Below are 22,868 nucleotides of genomic sequence, written 5' to 3'. Positions count from 1 at the left end.
CATGTATTCTGTCTTACTCTTACTCAACTTAAAACCTCTTGCTTCCAATGTCTGTCTCAATAATTTAACTTAGCATTAACCCCAACTCTAGACTCATCAATCAAAACAATATCATCAGCAAACATACACCACGGCACATTTTCTTGAATTGATCTCGTAAGCTCATTCATCACTATAGCAAATAGGAAAGGGCTTAAAGCAGATCCTTGATGTAACCGAACCGTTATAGGAAAAAGGAAAATTGGTTGTCACCCCTCCACAAGTGCGGACATTGGTTACTACTCCTTCATACATATCTTTAATTATACTAATGTACTTGAGAGAAACACCCTTCTTCATCATTGTCCACCAGAGAACGTCCCTAGGTACTCTATCGTAAGCCTTCTCCAAATCAATAAAAACCATATGCAAATCTGTGTTCCTCTCTCTATTTCTCTCAATAAGTTATCTTAAGCCTTGTCTAAATTAAAAAATATATATTCTTCTAAGATTTGTGTTTCTTAGACTAGCATCATTGGGTGACCCAAATAGACTCTAATTTAGCCATTTTGTCTCAGTCATTTTAAGGATCAATAATATTCATGAACATTTTTGTCATCTTCAGTATTTTTCATTTGTGAGCAATACCTCTTTGGGTATACATTTGCTTGATAAAAATTCAAGCCTTATCAACTCTTTCAAATTTAAAGATGTACTTACACGGCTTCTCACACAAGCTTACCATGAAGAGTGAGGTCACTTTCACATGACTAATTTTCCATGTTTTATAGTTACTTTTGTAATCCAAGAGAATTTTATGTCTCTTGTTTTTTTTAGGGTCTTTTCTTTAGAAGTTTTATCTTTTTCTCTTATTTTCTTTGAGGGTGTTTTCTTTCAAAGTTTTATCTTTTCTCACCACAGCTTTGGTAAAAGTAGGTTGAGGTTTAGAATTAAAACTATCAACCAAATGTCAGAATTTTTTCCTTACTAATATTCTTTTCACCGTAGTGGCCCTCATGTTATAGTTGGTCCCCATTAAAATTGATGAAAACAATGGTTACAACTTTTTTTTATCATAGAAGAAAAGAGAATAAAAAAGATAAAAGAGATGAAGATGATTGATGGCACAGTTTTCAAAATAAACAAACGCTCATACAATCTTCACGGTCTACCACGCTATCTTCAAATACAAAAAACAATCAATGAGCACCAAGACTATGAAACCATGTAATATGTAATGAAGGAACAAAAAATATAAATAGATGTCTCTTATAGGCTAAGAACACAATAACTAGCTATGAGTTAATACAAAACTCATAAAAATAATGAACATTATTAGAGATTGGGTGCTTGAAAAAGCAATACCCATCTAAGGGAAAGCACCTCTATATACACACAAAGGATAGCCAATATGGTTGTTGAGAGTATCCCAATAGCAATGACAATATTGCTCATTACAAAAGCAGGAAGTTACAAAACAGAAAAAATAAAAGAAACAAAAAATATACAAAGACATTAGTACCCCTAATGAGGACCTATGCAGTGAAAAAACTAAAATACCCCTATTAAGTATTATCTATTAAAATGCTATATATATATGATCCAACTTAACAGTAATCACATCTACTCCACTAAAGGCCTAAATTATCAACCCTTGATAGAAATGGGTGGGACCAACCGAGGATCCAACTAAAAGTATAGGCGAAGGCTTTCAATATATACTCAAGGAAAACTAATGTGGAACAGGTCTGAAGCAACAAACCGACGCTTATACCGATCTTCACAGTCCACCAAGATATCTTCAAATACAAAGAACAATCAACGAGAACCAAAACTCTGATACCATGTAATGAAAAACAAAAAATATAAATAGATGTCCCTCATGAGCTTATAAGAATACAAGAACACTAACTACTTATGAGTTGATACAAAACTCATACACATAAACCACATGCGAACTTGAATCACAAGTAAAAATAATGAATATTATTAAGAGATCGGGTGCTTGAAAAAGTAATACCCATCTAAAGGGAAGCACCCCTATATAAACACAAAGAACAACCAATATGGTTGCTGAGAGCATCCAATAGCAATGACAATATTGCTCATTACAAAACCAGGAAGTTACAATACAGAAAAAACTAAAAAGAAAAAAAATATATAGAAAGACATTAGTACCCCTAATGAGAACCTATGCAGTGAAAAAACTAAAATACTCCTATTAAGTATTTTATATTAAAATGCTATGAATATATATATATATATATATATATATATATATATATATGATACAACTTAACACTAATCACATCTACTCTACTAAAAGCCTAAATTATAAACCCTTGACAAAAATGGGTGGGACCTAGGATTCAACTAAAAGTGTAGGCGAAGGCTTTCAATATATACTCGAGGAAAACTAGTGTGGATCAGGTCCGAAGCAACAAACTGACGCTCATACGATCTTCACGGTCCACCATGCTATCTTCAAATACAAAGAACAATCGATGAGCACCAAGACTCTAATACCATGTAACAAAGAAAAAAATATATAAATAAATGTCTCTTACGGGCTTACAAGAACACAATAACTACTTGTGGGTTGGTACAAAACTCATATACATAAACCACTTATGAACTTTAATCACAAGTAAAAAATAATGAATATTATTGAGAGATTAAGTGCTTGAAAAAGCAATACCCATCTAAGGGGAAGCACCCCTATATACACAAAGGAGAGCCAATATGGTTGTTGAGAGCATTCCGATAGCTATATTTAGGCAATGACAATATTGCTCATTACAAAAACAGAAACTTACACAACAGAAAAAATAAAACAAAACAAAAAATATACAAAGACACTAATGCTCTTAATGAGAACCTATACAGTGAAAAAACTAAAATACCCCTATTAAGTATTATCTATTAAAATGCTATATATATATATATATATATATATATATATCCACTAATCGCGTCCACTCCACTAAAAGCCTAAATTATCAACCCCTGACAGAACTGAGTGGGACCAGACGAGGATACAACTAAAAGTGTAGGCCAAGGCTTTCAATATATACTGGAGGAAAACTATTGTGGACCATGACCAAGGCTATGTTTGGGAGCCTTGCAATGGGATGAAAACACAGTTTCAGTGTGTTGCCAAAATATCATGAAGTGGCATTGTTTCAGCAATGCCACTACTCCCAAGCAGCAAGAGAATGACAGAAACCACAACACAACCTCCTATTCAAGGCTCCCAAACATAGCCTAAATGGATTACACCATTTGCTTTGATATGGGCCAAGGGAAACGGCTACTTAAACAAACGCCAACCCACACACAAACAAACACACACAGGAGGAAAGGGTGGGGGGGGAGGAATCAATTAATTTAATGATCAGAGTGAGTGACATTGCAACCCCTCCGGTAGATTCCGAGGCATGGGGACAGCAGTCACGTATCTCTGTGGCAATAACTTTCTAGGCACAACACCAACAGCATCAGAAGATGGAGCAGCAGCCGGGGCAGAAGCAGAACTCTCCACCGCTACTGCCCCCTCTGCCGGGCCCCTCCCATGGAACCTCGCAAAACGGTTGATGATGGAGAACCTCCCCAAATCCTGGCATTCCACTCTGATATCCAGTACTGAAGGGCCCTTCTCCAACCTGAAACACCACCTCCAACAATTAGAACATTTTATGCATCTGAATTTTTGTATACCTACAGGCCTACCAAAATTAGCACTCAGCAATAGCGTAATCCAGAAAAAAATAACATGAATTATATGTAGTTCGTTATCCTTCCTATGCATATTGATGGAAACAAACAACGCTCAGCAAGGCATGAAGTAGGATGTTGCAAATATGTGTGTGCAGCATGAGTGCTGAGTGCTGAGTGCTGAGTGAATCCAAGTAGATTACTCCCTGCTATTACATAATCGAAGGTGACTGTTCAAGAGCAGTTAAGTCTGTACAGTACAAGGCAAATGGTCCCATACTACTCAAGTCAACAACCATGTCACGTAAAGATGTGGAGAAAACCAATTATTGGAAAAGAACTGGTGGAATGGATGCAGAAGCTACAGCCTCCCTCTCTGCTTTCATTTTCTTTTCCCGCACATTCTGCTAGGAGTTTTATTCCTGGTTTTTTCACGCATATGAGAAGAATACTAGAGATAACAGACACGAGAAAACAGCTAATTACAAACCAGGTAGCTGGTGGTGCAATGGAGTATAAGCCCTGAACTTGGACGATGTTAAGATGCAGTCTTTTCAGCAGACTATATTCTGAAGTGTGGGGCCCTCAAGAAATAGCCAGTTGGTGTAATAGTGAGAACTTTTGCAGAGCTGCTCAGTAGTGGGCAAATAAGTCCCCTCCAATCAACTAGAAAGGCAGAAAAACTCAAAAGCACCTAGTCGATGTTGGTAATGCTTTTTGTATCTTCTGATGCAGGGAATTTGAGGCAGCCAATAGGTTAACATTGGCAACAATGAAACTGTGGATGGAACTGGAATCTAGGTAGGTTGACAGAATGGACATGGCAGCAAAACCCAGCTTTGAATCAATGGGTGGTTAAATAGGGAAACAAGGCATTATCAAGATTTTGGAGAACTCAACGGCTTCACGAGCATTCCTTTAGGGTATGTTTGATGGCTTGTCCAGGATGGGATGAAATGAAGAAAAAGGACAAGACAGAACATTGGTTTTGTTCATTTCGTAACAATTGTAGTAAGTGCATCGTTTGTTTGGACCGTACTTGGATGTTGTGTTCCAAATGTCCATTGTTTGATGACGATGTGCGGACAACTTGGAAGGTCATGGATAATGGGTAATGGGTTGAATTACTTCGTTTTGGATCATATGACCTGATCTGCCCAACCATATGAGTGTTTTAACATGTTTATTATGGATTTTAACGTCGGATATAGATATCAGATTGGATCTAAAAACTAAAAAATGTTTAATATTTGGGTAATTTGAGAAAAATAAGAATTGATATTTTTTTATATATAAATGCTTTAATAGGTGCCTTATTAAATCTAATTATGAAATTTTACCTAAAAAATATGGATTTTAGCTTTAAATATAGATCTCAAATTGGATCCAAGTGTGAAAAAAATGTTTAAATTTTGGGTAATTTGAGAAAAAAAAAAGAATTCATATTTTTTATGTACAATCCAAAAACCCTAAAATGCATATTTATATTCATTTTACATACAAACCAAAAACCAAAAATTCAAGAAAATAAATCATATTCATATTTTTATACCAAAAACCAAAATGCAAGAATTCATATTCATAAAACCAAAAACCAAAATGCAATATATTTATATACAAACCGAAAACCAAAACAAAAATAAGAATTCATATTCATATTTTTTATAAATAAATCATAAAACCCTAACAAAATTTTCACATCCATGGCACCACACACGGCGCCCGCAACAAGGGTAGCCAGAACACCCATCAGGTTATTTTTCCTCGACTCCTTTGCGACATCAAAATGAACAACAAAAGCCCTTGAATTTCTGGCCAAGGGCTCATCATCCCGCTAGTCTGAGAGCTCGAATGGGAATCTCCGCGGCCCGAAAGCGAAGGCGAGGTGGTCGCCATTGTCGGGCAAGATCGAGAAAGAGAAGGACAAGAAGAAGGAGATGGGCACCTTGGCTTCCCCTTGGAACATCTCGATGGGGGTTTTGCTCAAAACTAGCCTCGAACTCAGAGACAATCCATTGGTGATTCAGATGGCATAATCGGCCTGAGAGATGCGAGCATCACCAAAAAGAGAGGTACCCAAATCGCTTCCAGTCACTTTAAATTTGGGGAAGGACAAAGATGGTTGGTGGGACAAATTAGGTTTAAGGTTAGAATTGGGGTTCGTTGCAACAATGGGGAAGTGAGAAAGGACAGTGAGGGGAAAGAGGTACCTCAGGAGGAAGAGAAAGAAGGAGAAGGCAGCCATTGCTCTGAAAAAGAGGGAAGGAGAGAGAGAGTCGGGTGCCCCCATCGAGGCATACTTTTTTATAATTTGTTCCCCCCATCCCTGTTAACATGGGGGTGGACCCATTTTTTGACACGGCGGCCAACGTTTGTTAGAATGTGTCTTTTCCATCTTTTTCATCTTGTGCGATAAGCAGGATGAACCATCAAATGTGTCCTTAAAGAACATGATTCCCAAAGTTGTGTCCATTTGTTCTTTTTATCAAATTTGTAAGAACCATGAGCTCCTCTTTAGAATATCTAATAAAAAGTCTTGTTTTTCTTTTGAGTTGGTTCATTCTAAACTCTGGGGACCTGCCTCTGTCCTTTCCTTTTCTAAATCTCGAGACTATGTTACATTTATAGATGATTTCAGTAGATATACTTGGATCTTTTATCTTAAATCTAATGATCAAGTACTCTTCGTCTTTCAGCGTTTTAAAAATTATGTTGAAAATCATTTCTCTCGTAAAATTCTTACTCTCAGGAGCGATGGTGGTGGTGAGTATACATCTAGTGCATTGAAAAAACTCTTACATGATAATGGCACTCTGCATGAGATGTGGTCCTAAAACACCCGAACAAAATAGTGTTGTTGAACGTAAACATTACTATGATGGTCGAGTACAACCCTATGACAGATTTATGGACAGAGGCATTCCATATTGCAACCTTTCTTATTAATTGAATGCCTTTGATGAACCTGAATGGTCATACACCGCATTTCTTAATGTTTGGGAAAGAGCCAAATTATATGTGCATTAAAGTCTTTGGTTGTATGAGTTATGTCCACGTTCATAAGACTCTTAGAGATAAGTTTTCTCCAAGAGCCAGGCCTTGTCAGTTTGTTGGTTATGATGATGAGTATAAGGGCTATAGATGCTTTGACTATGATTCTTGTAAACTTATCATTTCCCGAGACATTTTTTATGAGAATAGGATGGGAAACTATAACAGCTACTCTAATGGTACACAGTCACATTGGTTGTCTACCTTTTGGCCTTCAGCCCATACTGTTCAGTCCATCACACCATTCTGATCAGATTTCACATAAACTCATTGCTGCTGATGGTCCAAACTGCATATCAGATATGTTCTCCACCTTCCTGTTACATCACTCATTTTTCTGGTTCAAATAAGTATATAGCAGACGCACTCAATCAGCCACTGAAGGAGAGAGCACGCATGTTGCATTCTCTCCAGAATTGAACTGTATATAGCCAAGTACAGGTGAAAATCAAAGCAGCATTCAGACTGATTCCCTTGCTCAAGTGAGAAGATCTTCGAGGGTAAGGCACCCTCCAGATCGTTTTGTTACATATAAATCTTTCTCATTGGACTTCAATGTGTTTGCTCCAGCCCTTGAGAATGAAAAAGAGCTTACTTTATATGGTGCAGCTAGCCAAAATCCTTGATGGGTAGAAGTCATGAAAGAAGAAATCAAGGCATTACATGAATGCAATACATGGACTAGCTGACCGACCTCGAGGAAAGAACATTGTCGGTTGCCGATGGGTATACAAAGTTAAATATAAGTCTGTTGGGAGCGTAGAAAGATTCAAAGCACATGTCATTGCCAAAGGATACACACAAGAACACAGACTAGATTTCGATGAAACTTTCAACCATGTATTCTGAATGGGTACGATAAGGGTGGTCTTATCTATTGCAGCTGCTCACAAATGACCCCTATTTCAGCTGGACGTGAAGAATGTCTTTCTTCATAGGAATTAATATGAGAAAGTTTATATGGAGCATCCTCCTGGGTACCTAAAAGGCGATATCAAAGGCTTTTTAGATTAAATAAGGCTATCTATGGGATGGAGCAGGTATCTAGAGCTTGGTTTGAGACCTTCAGTGGTGTGATAACATCTTGGATCCATATGAAGTCATTGTGATTATTCGCTCTTTGTTCATTTTGACAACAAAGGTATGACTATTTTGTTAGTTTATGTGGATGATATAGTCATAAAAGGGAGTGACATTTCAAAAATCAAAGAATTGAAAAGAGTGCTACATGATCGATTTCACATGAAATATCTAGGGTTGCTGACATACTTTCTGGGAGTTCAAGTGGACCAACAAGATGATGCTCTAGTTCTTACTCAATGCAAATATGCTCGTGACCTTCTTCAACAAAGTGGAATGCTTCAATGCAAAACAGCTAAAACTTCCATGGCTCAAAATATGAAATTGTAGGACACACAAGATAGTAATTTGTTACTTGAACAGCCAGACAAATTCAAAAGCATAGTAGGAGCCCTCCAATACATGACTTTCACCAGACCTGATCTTGTTTATGTTGTTAATCAAGTTTCCCAATACATGCATTCTCCCAGACAAAGCCACATGGAAGCTGTCAAGAAAATTTTGTGACATATTAAAGGTACTGTCAGATGGTCTGGTTTATAATATAGGAATTGGAATTGTCGTCCATTCGCCGATCACTATTATAGCATATTCAGATGTTGATGGGACAGGGGACCCAACTACCAGATGATCAGTACCTAGATATGGGGTATACCTCGGAACGCATCTTTTATCTTGATCTAATAAAAGGCAAAGGACTGTGGCCAAATCTAGTACATAAGCGGAATATAGAGTCATGGCAATTGTTACAGCAGAAGTCTTGTGGATTAGACATCTTTTAACAGCATTGCATCAGGGAATAGTGAAGTCAGTGCTATATTGTAACAACCGGAGTGTAGTTGCTATTTCCACTAATCCTGTACAACATGAAAAAATGAAGCATGTTGAGTTAGATCAGCATTTTTTGCGAGAGAACGTTGAGGACAAGAAAATTCACCGTATGTTCATGACCAGTGAAAGACAAATTGCACATTTATTCATCAAACCTCTTTCAGTTCATAGGCATTGGTTTCTGAAGGCCAAATTGTCCATGGTGCAAAACCATGCATAGTTTGAGGGGGAGTGTTGAGAATAGCTGTGAAATAGAAAGGGTTATTTCAATCATTCAAGTTATATCAGGATAAGTTAGTACTTGTTGTAAATGTACATGGGTATTTTTGTACATCTGAAAATATATTAATATAAGAGGAGAACCCCACCAAGAGAGACGTCGCATTCCTTGACTGCAATCCCATTGCACTCCTCATTGAAGGTTACCTATGTCACCCGGGTACGGGTACAAGTGCAGATACGGAGGGTATGACACGGCAATTCCAAAAAATGTGGGTACGGGGACACGGCTATATATAAATATTAAACATCACATAAATACAAAATAAATTGAATATAATCTAAATATATCTAAAAATATATATTATATAATGAAAATATAAAGTTATAAACTAAAATTATAATTATAAATTATAAATTGAATACAAACTTGTATGTACGGAGGGTAAAATGGCGTGTCCAAGTGTCGACACGGGTACGGAGGGCAAAATGGAGTGTTTGTGTGACATAGCAAGTTACGCAGATTCAAAGGCTTCTTCTCAGATGTCACAAAATTAAAGCATACAAGCAACAACACCATAACCAGAAACAGTAAGGAATTGCAGTCTGAAGTCAAGCAAGTCAAGGTGGTACAAGCGACTTCTATGCCCGGTGCCAATCATCCTTTCTAACCACAAAGTAGATAAAATGGTTGACTCAGGCCTAAAACCCTGGTTGACTGCACCCCAAGTACTCAATACTACCACAACAACACAGTACGACACTGGTTTGGGGCCTGAGAGGTGCCCGTGCTACATAGCTATCAAGTAAATTAGCCTAGACTTAAATTGAACAGTTTGAATTGCATAAAACTATAAAAACTATGATAAATGAAGTGCAAAAGCAGACTTTCTTGAAAACCTTGAAGGGGATTTAGTAGACCAGGAGTTGTTCTTCTTACCATTTGGATGACCTTTCCGTTCTTCTCTTATATTTTCTAGTTGGTCATTCCTCCTTGCCTTTGTATGTTGTTATGTGTTATTGCATAATAAACATTCATTCTTGTCAAATTCTCAAGACTTAAGTGACAATAGGCACATGGGAGAGAGGGTGGGGAAGCATCGGCAACTATATTGAAACATGTTAGACAGATGAAAACACAACGAAATTTAGAAAGACAAAATCAAGTACCAAATTAGACAAGAATTAAAAGAAAAAAAGAAAACAAGAGCTAAGAAGAAAAGTAAGGAGAATTCAAGTATGGGTGGTGAAATTACCAATTAAGCATATATTGAAAAGGTTGAAAGAACAAATGGGTGGAAAGCCCCTACAATTTTGGGTAGAACATATTGAAGGATACAAGTTCAACTTAGTCAATGAAACAGCCTCATATCATTTTGAGTAGATAGCTGTGCCATGATGACTGCAAGACCGACAGCGACAATTCTATTCCATCATCTACAGGATACAATTCACAGAGAGGAAAGAGAGAGAGAGGACTCGCAGCTACCATCTACATGGATTGGAACTTGGAAGACTACTGACTGCACAAATATGACCAATGGGTGGATATACCTCAACAGTAAAATTTTGATCAACTGAAGATATTTCCACATGAAATTTTATAGATGCTATACATTTGATGAAGGCATTACCAGATAAAGTAACAATACTAATCAGAGCTATTTTATTTGATGGTGTGCCTCTACTACAGATTTGATTCCACATCACATACATATGCCAACACATATTGGTCTGACTGGTCATAAAACAAAGGAACATCATAACCCACAAGGCATGATTACATACCTCTGTCTCTTTTGATCAATGGAAATATAAACAAGGAAAGAAATGTCTAGGAAGCACTTGCATAATTCCTGAAGGACAAGAAAGAGAATTGTCTTACATCTAAGTAAGCAAAAGGGTTGCATTTGATGTCTTACATCTAAGTAAGCAAAAGGGTTGCATTTGATCATTTGAAAGGAGCAAGACTATGAAAGGAAACAAGGTCCTCCAAAGATATTCACCAAAATAACAAAGTGGACACTCAAAGAGTTCCACCAAAGCATCAAAAGAACACACACAATCCACAAAATGAGCTCACACACAAACACCCACTAAAGGGGCAAACACAAGGAATAGAAAATAATGTTTTATTGAACACTATGCAAGAAAGCCCCATATTTATACACAAAGAGGAAGGGGCTCATAGAGAGTCGTGACCCCAATGGCTCTAAATAGAGACGTTGGGAGCCAGACTACTCCTTATGTTGACCAGTCAACTTATGTTGACCAGTCAACTTATGTTGACTAGTACAAAACCAAAACAAAAAAATAAAAAACCTAATCCTAGTTACTATTTTTAGTTCCTATCTAGTTATATTACATATGACTATATATATATATATATATATATATATATATATATATATATATATATATATATATATATATATATATATATATACACACACACACACACACACTTATTTTTAATACTCCCCCTCAAACTCACGGTTGGATAACCGAAAGTTTGTCTAAGAGAAATATGTACACATATTTTTAACAGACTACAGTTAGCATTTTCTTCTTTACTTTTCAAAAAAAAAATAAAGGAATTTCGAAAAGTAAAGGAATTATATCAAGTCACCAATCTGCAAAAAGAAAACTTAAACATCCAATACACCACGTAACAAGGTAGTTTCTATCCAACCGTGCTAATCAGCAATTTTAGTAAAAAGTGAATGCATATATATGATTTGGTAAAGGAAGAGAAAGAAAGCAAATAAGCTGTTATTCTTCTAGCTGCACTACCTCAGAAAGTCATTTTCCAGGTTCCTTGCTTTGTTGAGAAAGCCTTCCACGAGTTTTGAGACAGATCGATTAGCTAACCATACAAAACTGCCAGGTCTCACAGATGTCCTGGCAAAGGAAGAGAAAGAAAGTTTTCAGAACATCATTACAAAACCAAATGTCAGGAGTTTATAGAATCATGTGATCAGCATTCCTATATATCTTAAAATAGAATTATTCAGATAGGTTCTTACGTGTTATCATTATCAACATGTGCTTCTGAATCAGCTGTGAAGGAGGAGACTAGGCTACATGCATCTCCTAATGACAGTTTCGCCAGAATATATGTTGCTGTCTCGTAGTCTGCACTGGCTGCTGCAGAGAGAACTGATGCTGGTAAGGGACAAATTATTTGCTGCATTAGCTGGGTGGTGACGATTATCCTTGTTCTAGGTCTAAGCATTAGTAGGCCCTCATCAATCATCTCAGCTTCATCATCAATCTGCAGTAAGAACGAAGGAAAAAACAAGAAGTAATTAACATTACCTTTAAACTTCACAGGCACACCGAGTGGGAACCAGAAAGAAATCAGCCAAGTACAAACCTTCTCTATTCGCCGATTCGTCGCATGTGCCCAACGGAGTTCCGCAACACTGAAATAAATCAAGAAAATCTAAGTAGGGAATCATGAAAAGAGGGCAGTTCAGTTGATTCATTAGTCTGATGTAAGGAAACCAGATAAAAATAACAACAATCCCAGCACAGTCATCTTGGTAAAGCAAAAACATGTAAATGAAGAGCTCCTTCAAGGTAGCACCACCTTATACTCTGAAGACTTCGGGAAGTATGTGTAACCACTTTATTCCATGGTTGAAGCTCCAAAGAAGCACTCTTACGCTTCTTATGTTTCACAGTGACCTGAGTTTGATCATTAGCCTCTGGCCGTGATGAGCAACGTGGAGACAGGTGCTCCTTGGCTGCCACAACACTGGCTGAGCTTTGCATAGATGTGTGAGATCCAACTTGGTTTGCATCACTGAAACTTCTTTGCTCAACCACTGTGTGCGAACATGCGCCTTCAGAAACTCTTCCAAAAAAGAACTGATGAGCTGCGGCTTTTGTAGAGTTCTGTGGAACAGCAAATCTGTCAGACGTAGTAACAAACTGTCCATTTTTGTAGGTTCCAAACTGCTCAAACCAAGAGGTCGCCATCTGGTGACTAGGATGAGAATGTCCAATTCCGCTAAGTGATGATTGGGCAGGCATCAAGGTAAAATGGCTAGGAGGATGATTTTGTGGCTTATTTCTTTCTAATGCAACCATATCTTGGGGATGTGAACTTGTGGCTAGAATATGACTGGATGTGTTTGCGTTCTGATTTTTAGTTTCTTCTAAGGAAAAACCTAGACTTTTGGCATCTGCTACTGTATACGGTGCATGTTGAAAAGTTCTTGGGGAATTTCCCATTAAATCACTGCTTGAAGCACCATAGACATATACAGGTTTTTGTCCCATCTTATCAGCCAAATGTGAAACATCAACATCATGTTCTCCCCTCAACCTCTTCATTTCTTTCTTCGGATCACTCTCTGCACTTTTCATGGCTTGCATCTGGCGCAGTAGTGAATAATTTGGTTGTGAACCAGCCACACCATCCAGAGTCCCTTGAAAAGATGCATTACTTGTTTTAGAAGCTAGGGAGTGCTCATGCCCTTGTCTATCTCCAATGTCGTTTTTCTGATGTAGATGATATTCTGTCAAACATTCACGCTCTAATGACTGAAGTGAGGAAGCACTGGGTGACATGACAGCTCTATTAGAGGGAATGTGCTGTGAGGGACTCTCTTTTCTTTGCTGACCTTCGATAGAAGGAAGATGCTGTGTGTTAATAGAACTTGGACAAAGTTCAGAAGCACTACTTCCACCTCTATCACTCGTATGTTGATCATTCACTGCCTGAAAACCCCAAGTTGTTGCAGGACTTACAGACTGAAGAGGGCCTCTTGAAACCATCTGTGGGACTCCTGACATGCTTCTTTGGGATGACACATTGTGCAACATTGTTGAGAAGCTACTCTGCAGTGGCACACCCTGTTGACCAGAAACTTGACTAACTGGTACTGGTTCCAAGATATGAACAGGTTGACTTGAATTTCCTGTGTAGGAAGAGCTTGCATTTGAAGGAAGAAACTGACCATTCATACTACTGTTATCCCTAGCAAGGAAAGATGAACCAGACGAGCCAGTGAAATCAATCTCCCCTCGTGGATTCAGGTCAAAAGAATCAACTTTGCCAGCAGTCTCTGTCCGTAATGCTTGCACCAGTAGTTCACCTGGACATCCATCCTGAGAGTCCCGACTCTGTCTAAAACCAGAACCAGACTTTCCTTGTTTGTTGGGATCAACCTGACTTGGATAAGCAAGAGCAGCAAACTCTTCAGCTACAGCTTGTCCACTTGCATCAGAGTTTTGTTGATATTGTAACTGATTTTGGATATAATGCACTCCGGTTGTAGCCATTACTGCTTGATTTGCCTGAAGCTTTGAACTTGTATCTCGGTTGGCCATTGGTGAGAACTCATGAGCTGTGTCTGTCAAACCAGTCTCATTACACCAGTTGCCTTGCTGAGACCTTTCAGAAGGATGCTGCAAACTCTTTACAGAAGTCTGAGGACGCAACCATATCTCCCCCTTGTCTGAATCCATCTCAATGTCCCTCGAATTAAGGTCGCTATTGGCATGTGAAAAGGCCTGAATTGGCAAAAGGTGCTTTGGAACTGTAGATGCCCCAGATGGAGGAGCGAGATGTAGGCCAAAACCTTGTGAAGAAGATAACTGGTTGCCCTGCAGATGAGCTGCAGTTGTATCAGATGTGGCAGATTCAGACATCTCTAACGATGGGCTATAATCAGGAGAGCCAAAGGGCTTTGCAGCATTCTCCCTTGAATGATCAACCTTGTGAAGAAGCTCAAGCATATTTTGACTGCAACATTCGATCTTTTCTGTTACCAACTATAAATTGCAAAAATTCTACAATATTACAACCATCCTAAACAAAAAAACATTATGTCAACAGAAGAAATGATGAACTCTGAAATTCAAATTGTGCATTACCAAATTATACCATTCCTATTACCTGGTCTCATATCTGTCCTTTGGCGGATAAAATGTCATAGGTCCTTCAAAGGAAGAAGCAGGAGCAAAATCATAACCATGAGTAGATTTAGAAGATACATCCTCAGGTCCTTGTCCACTGTTCTGCAAATTTTTTTCCAGGAACACCTACAAGAGAGGACAATGTGAATATACTAAACTGGGTTAAAAAAATTCCAAAATCAGTGACTATTGCATGAACAGGTAGATCCTCAATCATTATCAACTCACTTTTTCTGAATTAGCAGCACTGTTGGCAGCAACACCACCGAAAGTCTTCGTGTTAGCCATATACCCTAGATCGAGACTTTTTTGTTCCCCAACTGCAGCTTGTAATCCTTGGGAAAGCAGTTCATTCTTCATGGCGTTTGGTTGCTGGGCATTCATGGCCAGCTCTCTCATGGGATGGTATAAAAATTTACGGTTGCCTGCTGTACCAGTTTTCCTGACATGCAAAGGTGCTTTCTGATTTCTGGAGGTCAAAGAACGAGAATCATTCATAGAAGACCAAGTATTATCCATCAGAATCCCTCCCACTGTTGCGTGTTGACCATGATACAAATGATTAGAGGTGGGACCATTGCTAGGAGTCTCATTGAGGTAGCATCTCTCCATATTGTTATCATGTGTTTCACCAGCCTTACCAGAGTGATTTATGGATGACACTTGATTCAAGTGGTGTTGATATTTGTCTACATTCTCACTCCCCTTATTAATACTTGAAGAAGGATCAAACTGATTGCTACTCTGCATTTGTTGATTCTTTTCCAGATTAAGGTTTAAGATGCCTGAACCAGGAGCTGAAATGAAACTATTCACACATGTGTCATCATTGTGCACCTGTGGGCTATTTGAAGATGATTTTGCTTGTTCAAATCTCCCACTCAAATTGGGAATAGATGACAAACACCGACTATCATTCTTTTGCGCATTGACTTGTTCGTCAGCTTGCCACAAATTAACATCACGGCCCCTTCCTAGATGCATGGCAACCATTGACTCATTGCTTTGAGAAGGCTGCAAATTGTTCTCATCATCTTGCATGTTATCGCCATCAGATGGCAGTGATTCATTCATATTCCAACCATTCAATTTGCCGCCAGATTGCCCATCTGTCCAATAAGTGATCATGTTTGGTCGCTGTTGAGGAGCCCAGGAGGATTGCATGCTCAGTGCATCCAAGTCCATGTCCTCAGGACGCGCAACAGTCTCTGACTGATCATATGCCTGACTTCTCCAAGCACCAGTAGAAGCATTTCCTAAAGCCAAGGGAGCTCCATCACCTATAGCATTTTCTTGAGGGTTCTGCTCTAGCCGTCTACCTTCTTTGGGTGATTTTCTAAGCGATTCAGATGGACCCTCATTGTGCATGAAAGCAGGACCACTATGTGCATTACCCTCTGCTTTCCCGCTTTGTTCATAAGTGAGTTTAGGTGTCATCTGTTGAAATCCTGGACTCTGGCCACTGGAGTTCATAGTGGTATCATCAAACAAATGAAAAGGCCTTGATGGCAAAGAATTGGCAGTTTGTGTGTTAGGGTCACCCCATCCTGTGCTCTGTCTCCCATTGTCATTTAAATCTGAAGGATTCCCAGTTGAAAGATCAGTCTTTTGAAAGTTCAAGCGACTCCACTCATCCTGCATCCCAGTATCACTGCTGGAAGCTTCAGCTACAGCTGACTGCATGAGAGCGCTCCAGCTGCCACTTTGAACAGATGGGAACATGTTGAAATAATCAGAACCTTCCAAGTGATTACCCTGCAAAAAACTTCCTCCGCTGATGATACCGGCTCTACCAAAATCATTTGATAAAGGTTGGCCTCTGTGGGTAGAATCCCAAACACAATCATCACCACCATAGAGGATCTTCTCCTCCAAGGGATCTAATGTCACCAAACTCTGTGGAGGACCAGTCTGAAAAGTTATCTTTTCCTCTACATTTCCCGACCAACCAACATGCCCTTGCCTCCCATGAAATTCCTGCATCGGCAAGTTCCTCGATAAAGGGGCCACCTGTTGAAAATTTCCTGAACGGATGCTACTATTTACACCATGCATGACATGAGGAACCTGACCAGGCACATTTTTTCCAAGAAAGCTCTGTTTAGAAACAGATAATCCATCATCTGCAGATGCATGACCAGAAAATGAAGCAGAATGGGCAGCATGAAAAGAACCAAATGCATTAGACTGCATCCCTACTTTCTGAGCCTGGTTCCCAGTTGCTTTGGTAAAAATATCAGCATTATCTTGAATGCCCCACTGAAGATTAGAATAGGAGTTAATAGGGTTGCTAGATGCCTCCTTTACGCCACCAAGAGAAGCACCATACGTAGATTGGCCAAGCTGTTGAGGTACTAAACCCATTGAAGATAATGCGCGCATTTGGTCCTGCGAAAGGACCAGGCCATTGGGGAAACCTTGCAGAGCAGAAGAACCAGCCCGAACCATGTTTGGGTTGCCAAACATAAACATCTGGGAACTATTCATCATCTTAGGGTCACTTCCAATCTGAGGCACCCTCTCACTCGACCACATGTAGTTTGCTGCATCATGAATTGGGGTTCCATTAACCACAGCAGCTGCCTGGTCCCCTGGCATTTGTTTTGCAAGTGCAGAAAACTGACCCACTGAATTCTGTTGTCTTGCTTCTTGATCGAGCTGCTGAAATTGACGTTGGCGTTGCTCTTGCAGCTGCTTGTAGAGATACTGTTGCTGCAATAGCTTCATATCACTGAACCCTGAGAGTGGCCTTGGTTGAGGTTGTGATATGCCCGGTTGTTGATTCCTCATGAGCTGAGGTTGGCTACCAAGAAAATCAAAATTGACTGGAGCTTCTGCAGTTTTCACACTTTCAGAGATCATAGTATGGCCAGATCCATTTTCAGAAGCTTGCCATTTATGTGATTCAAGTCTAGAGATATTTCTCAATGCAGAGTAATGCCTATCAGGTGTTGGATCTTCACCCAGAAACTCCACCTGATTAGACCTAGAGATGAAACCCTGAGGGCCATGTGAAAATCCATTCAGATTTCTAGGTTGATCTTTCAAAATCATCTGAGTGGAGTTGGCACCTAATGGTGTTTGTGAGGCATGCCTTCCACAACCATTCTCATACTCTATGACATACATTAATAAAATTATCAGCAAGGGAACTGGACATTCAAGGAAACCGACATCAACAAAAGAATCACAGGTCAGCAAGCACAATAATACTAATATGATACCTTTCCCAGAGTCAGATGGATGACCACTACTAATATGAGAATACTGAGGTGGAGCACTCTGCCTCTGATTATTGAGCGACAGATTACTGTTTAAAACAGACCAATTCCCACCTGTAAATTGAGACTGATGTGCACCCCGAGACAAGCTGTCTTGCTCAAAGAAGTTATGGACCTTGTCACTAGCTTCCTCAACAGGCATAGATAAGCCTGCTGAAAAATTATCTGTTCCTTTTAAAGAGAAAAAGTCCACCTGGACAGAATAAAAGAAAAGAATAATTAATACAAACCAAGCTCTGACGCTTGTCAAAATCAAGCCCTGAAACCAGACAAGAAAGGGATGACCAAACCAGTACAGCCCCAAACTGAAAGCAGCCCAAAACTTCACATGCACATAACAATACTCTATAACTCAGGTTGACTCCATCAAAAATGTTCTGCAGCTTACTCCTTGTCTATACATGTCAAAAGAAAAAGTATCGCCGCCAGTGTTTCTTTCACTTTACAGAAGGTGTCATCCTGCTGCCGAGAAAAAAAATGATATAAACATCGTGCACGGGTGCACACACACACATAGAAGGAGAGAGAAAGAGAGAGATTTTTCATACACCATACATGCCAAGCAGATGAAAAGAACAAGCATAATAAGCAAAAGAGTTCTCTTTCCTAAAAGGACTAAATATCAATAAGAATTGTGTTGGCATGACAACTTCAAAATAGATCTCATTATTACAAGCTCAAACTGGTAAGTCATAATACTAAAACCTGTATGCAACAGGCACTATTCATTCCAGGTCAACTGTTTGTTGAACTCCAGTCAAAAAGGCCTATCCTGTAGGTGAATGACTGTTTTTCTTTTTTCAAATCTGCTTAAGAGTATTTTATAAATGGTCTACTCTTAGTGTAACATATATTCAAAAACATATAGTTGATCCATTGAAGTCTTAACTTCTTATTTGTTTCCATTCCTATATTTTGTTTCCTTTGCTTGCTATCCCTATTTTAATAGGATTATTGAGCAAAAGCAATTGCATAACCTTCATGGGCCATATGTTATGAACAGTGTGCAGGCAAAACAGCACATTACAAAACTTACCATGCAACACATAATTACTATTCAATTGAAATAACTTGCATCTAAGCAGAATTTTCATGGAAAGAGATCTGACAATGGTGTACCAGTAGGTCCAGTACCACAAAGGGATTTTGATTTTCACCATGGTTATCATGGTTGATGATTGCAGGCTTGATGGTCCTTCCAGGTGTGCTGTATGTTACTAGAGCTACTATTGTAATGTTCCTATGAAATTTTAGCAGAAACTAGATACATAAAAGTGCATGTCTGTGCGTAACTATCCATCCAGATCATGATTCATATAGCTGGATAAACGGTGCACTAAGGAGCCATGGAAGACCATGTAGCAGGACAGGAAACACGGAAAACAGGTTCCGCACCTGAGGTAGAGAACCCAGAAGCCATTCTTTCAGAGCAACATATGACGAATGTAGCAACTGAAGGCAAAACAAATCAACCATGGGCATCATTTGACAAGTATGGGGAAAAGAGGGAAGAAAATGAAACGGACAAATATCATAAAATACTTACATTTCATTCAACAGTCGGCCAGTGTTCATGGTCTTCAATTGATGCGTGTTATAGCTCAGTTAGGGTCTCTAGGTCATGATACAGTTGCACATACCTCACAAAAATGCACCTAAACAAATAAAAAAATGTCACAGAATATCAGCACTACCCTCACAAAGAAAATGGCAATTTATCAGTAGAGGCAACAATAGCATGCAATTAGTAGCATATTCATGGACAAGATCCAAATGGCCATGCTAAATGAAAAATATTAATCATTACTATTACTGCTACCATGGGATTTTATGGACAAAACCCGAGTCATTCCGCAGAAAATTAAGAAAATGTTACAATGCAGAACCTATCCTAATTCAACTGACACAACGCAAGCAAACAACGCTAAAGCTAACACTGACAAAATCAAACATCAAGAAACGTACTCGAGCCAAATTTTCCCCAAAAATCTTAATATTTTCTTCATACTTCCTAGCTGGACACGGGATTAGAATTAGCCAACTATGATGACGAGAAAAAGAAGGATTCCCCAAATTCCAACTTTGTGTGAAGTATAACCGTCAACATTTTCTAGATTCAACCAAAAAGCGGAAAAAAGAGAAAAGAAAAAGAAGGGCATCCATTCGATTTGATCATCCATGATATTTATTCATGCAACGATCATCACACGAAACGAAAACCGGAAACAACAGGGGGCAAGAGAAAAATAGAAGAGATCAAAACGCATTCAATACCTCAAACTACGCTCTAGAATTTCCAAACAAAATCTCCCAAAAAACAACCTAGAAATCCACAAAAGGCACTCAATCCCCTACCGTAACTCCAGCTCAAACAAACAAACACAGAAATTACTCGCGCATCCACGCCCCAAGCAAAACCCTAACCCTAGCACCCGGAAACGGCAGAAAAACGCCCCCAGAAACGAACGCCGACATCCACCGTTCCGACCTATCCCGGTGCCAATCGACCCGAATCCGGCGAGAATTCCGACCATACGGTGGCGAAACCCCGGCGGTGCATCGCCGGAGAGAAGGCTTCCAAATCGGCCGAGGGGAAGGAGCGAAATCGCGAGGGTTCCGAGCGATCGAAAGAGGAAATGGGGAGGGCGACGGAACCCAAAAAAATAAATAAATATAAAAAGAAAAAAATTAGAATTTTTTTTGCGCTTACTGGAAGGGAGGAGGGGGCTCGCCGGCCATCCGGTGGGAGTATTTTGGGAATATGAAAAAGTAAGGCAGTGGGGAAGAGAGAGAGAGAGAGAGAGAGGGTCCCTTCCTATTCGTAGAGAACGCAGAGACAAAGATAAAAGCGGAAAGCCCAACAACAAAAATGGATCAATTTTCAAATACAGACACATTCTTTTCAAAAATTAACAAACTCCTCAAGTTGTCTCGCAACTTTTCGAAAAAAAAAAAACTTTTACGCACTTTTAAGCAAATAACACCCGTCTCTTTCTAACACCCTTGGTTCATCATGGGTAAATTTTTGTCTGCATTTTGCAGGGTTAAGATTATGATGCTTCTCTCTATAGATATTTGTATGTTTTTTTTATCTTAATATAGTTTTTTTGTCTTTCAAGACACGTAAAATATTTATCATTATCAAGCATCGAAGGTACAAGACAGGGCTTTAACTTGTTGATAGGTAAAAACAGATTGTTGATTAAGAAGACAATAAATGGATAAGTTTAATAAAAAATGGGCATTGGTTATTTTGTAAGGATGAATTAATCAGTTTGTTATATATAATTTTAGTTGGGGTTGTTCGCTTAACCCAATTTGAAAACTTTGGGAGGGTGTGCACGTGCAAAATGAAAAAGTATGTGAATATCTAAATTAACTCAAAAGTTTGGTGGTCATTTGAAATTATTTATAATAAAAAATATAATTATTCAAAATGTAGTTAGGGTGGGCATCGAGCGGGCCAGACCCGGCCTGCTAATGGAACAGGCCCACTGAGCCGTTGACTAAGTTGGCATGCCCATTTACTAACAGGCCAGGTTTTGACCTGATTCTTAATGGACTTGGGTTTGAAGAGAAGTCTATGGTTTGGCCCATTGATCGGCATGAGAATAACCTTATGGGTATGGCATCATTTTTTGTGGTTTACACGGCCACAACCTATTTTTAGACTCAGAAAAAAAAAATGAGTCCCAAACAAGCACGATGGCAAGAGTTTCTTGTCTAGTTAGATATGACATTACTCTACAAACTGGGAAGTACCAACTATGTCATCAATGCACTCAACAAGAAGGCCAAGCTGGCGGCCTTGAGTGAAGAAGAGTCTTCTCTTGTTCAGCTAAACAACGGCTTACTTGACCGAATTCATGAGGGGATGTGTTATGACCCCATGGTCCTTCAACTGCGTGACTCATTCAAGGCCAATAAAATAGCAAAACACACTTTTGAAGATGGCCTAATCTTGATGAAGGAACGAGTTTTCGTCCTCAAATGAAGTTTACTACAAAAGATGTTCATCAAAGAGTGTCATAATACTACACCAAATGGGTTGGACACAATGGCCAGCACCACAGTCTTGCTCTCTTCGAAAATGCTTATTACTGGCCCCATATGTGCAATGGTGTTGAAGAATATATGAGGACTTACCTCAATCTATCAGAAACCTAGGGGTCCCCTTCAACCTCTGTCGATTTTCAACCGTCTGTGGAAAAGCATCTTCATAAACTTCATCTTAGCACTTTCTATCGACGATGGATTCAGATCGATCTTCATAGTGGTGGACAGGTTCTCAAAATGTGTTATCTACATCCCTGCTTCGCCTGCGTGCACCGCAGACCACATTGCTCAGTTATTTGACAATAATGTGGTTAAGTATTGGGGACTACCAAAAAATATCGTTAGTGATCACGATCTTTGCTTCACTAACATGCCCTGGATTGAGGTGTTTAAGCTTTTGGGGTCGAAACTTTATTTCTTCACTTTTCACCATCCTTAAACAGATGGGCAGATCTAAAGGATGAATGAGTTGCTTGAAGATTATATGAGACACTTTGTCAGTGTCAATCAAAGAGATTGTGTGTAATAGTTAAATGTTGTCTAATTCAGTTTCAACTTGCAACAAAGTAAATCTACATGCCACAATCCCTTTGAACTCACTACATGCCATCAACTCACATTGTAGTTGGCAAGACCCCCCTTACCCATCAGTTTGTTCGTGATTTGCATAAAATAATAGAACTTGCAAAGGTAAAGTCCATAGAGATGCTATGTTATGCACAAAGGCGG

General features: G+C 39.1%; 1 protein-coding gene across 5 annotated transcripts; it reads right to left on the bottom strand.

The window, feature by feature from the left end:
• Window positions 1-3,343: 3,343 nt before the first annotated feature.
• On the bottom strand, window positions 3,344-20,891 carry LOC149818817 (uncharacterized). 5 transcript variants are annotated; one of them, XM_089985288.1, is made up of 11 exons: window positions 20,794-20,891; window positions 19,630-19,738; window positions 18,374-18,545; window positions 18,027-18,276; window positions 15,031-17,918; window positions 14,783-14,928; window positions 12,467-14,629; window positions 12,251-12,299; window positions 11,901-12,148; window positions 11,668-11,775; window positions 3,344-3,641 (listed from the first exon to the last, which is right to left on the bottom strand). In XM_089985288.1, exons 4-11 carry the CDS (start codon window positions 18,223-18,225, stop codon window positions 3,374-3,376), a joined length of 6,069 nt encoding a protein of 2,022 aa, XP_089841414.1. In that variant the 5' UTR covers window positions 18,226-18,276; window positions 18,374-18,545; window positions 19,630-19,738; window positions 20,794-20,891; the 3' UTR covers window positions 3,344-3,373. The 5 variants fall into 5 exon arrangements, with proteins under 5 accessions (XP_089841414.1, XP_089841415.1, XP_089841412.1 ...); XM_089985289.1 differs by having other exon boundaries at window positions 18,380-18,545; XM_089985286.1 differs by having other exon boundaries at window positions 18,472-18,545.
• Between the last annotated feature and the right edge of the window lie 1,977 nt (window positions 20,892-22,868).

Source organism: Nuphar pumila, chromosome 13, assembly GCF_984573655.1.
Source record: "Nuphar pumila chromosome 13, dmNupPumi1.hap1.1, whole genome shotgun sequence".
Lineage (NCBI taxonomy): Eukaryota > Viridiplantae > Streptophyta > Magnoliopsida > Nymphaeales > Nymphaeaceae > Nuphar > Nuphar pumila.
This window is presented reverse-complemented; position numbering and strand designations above follow the sequence as displayed.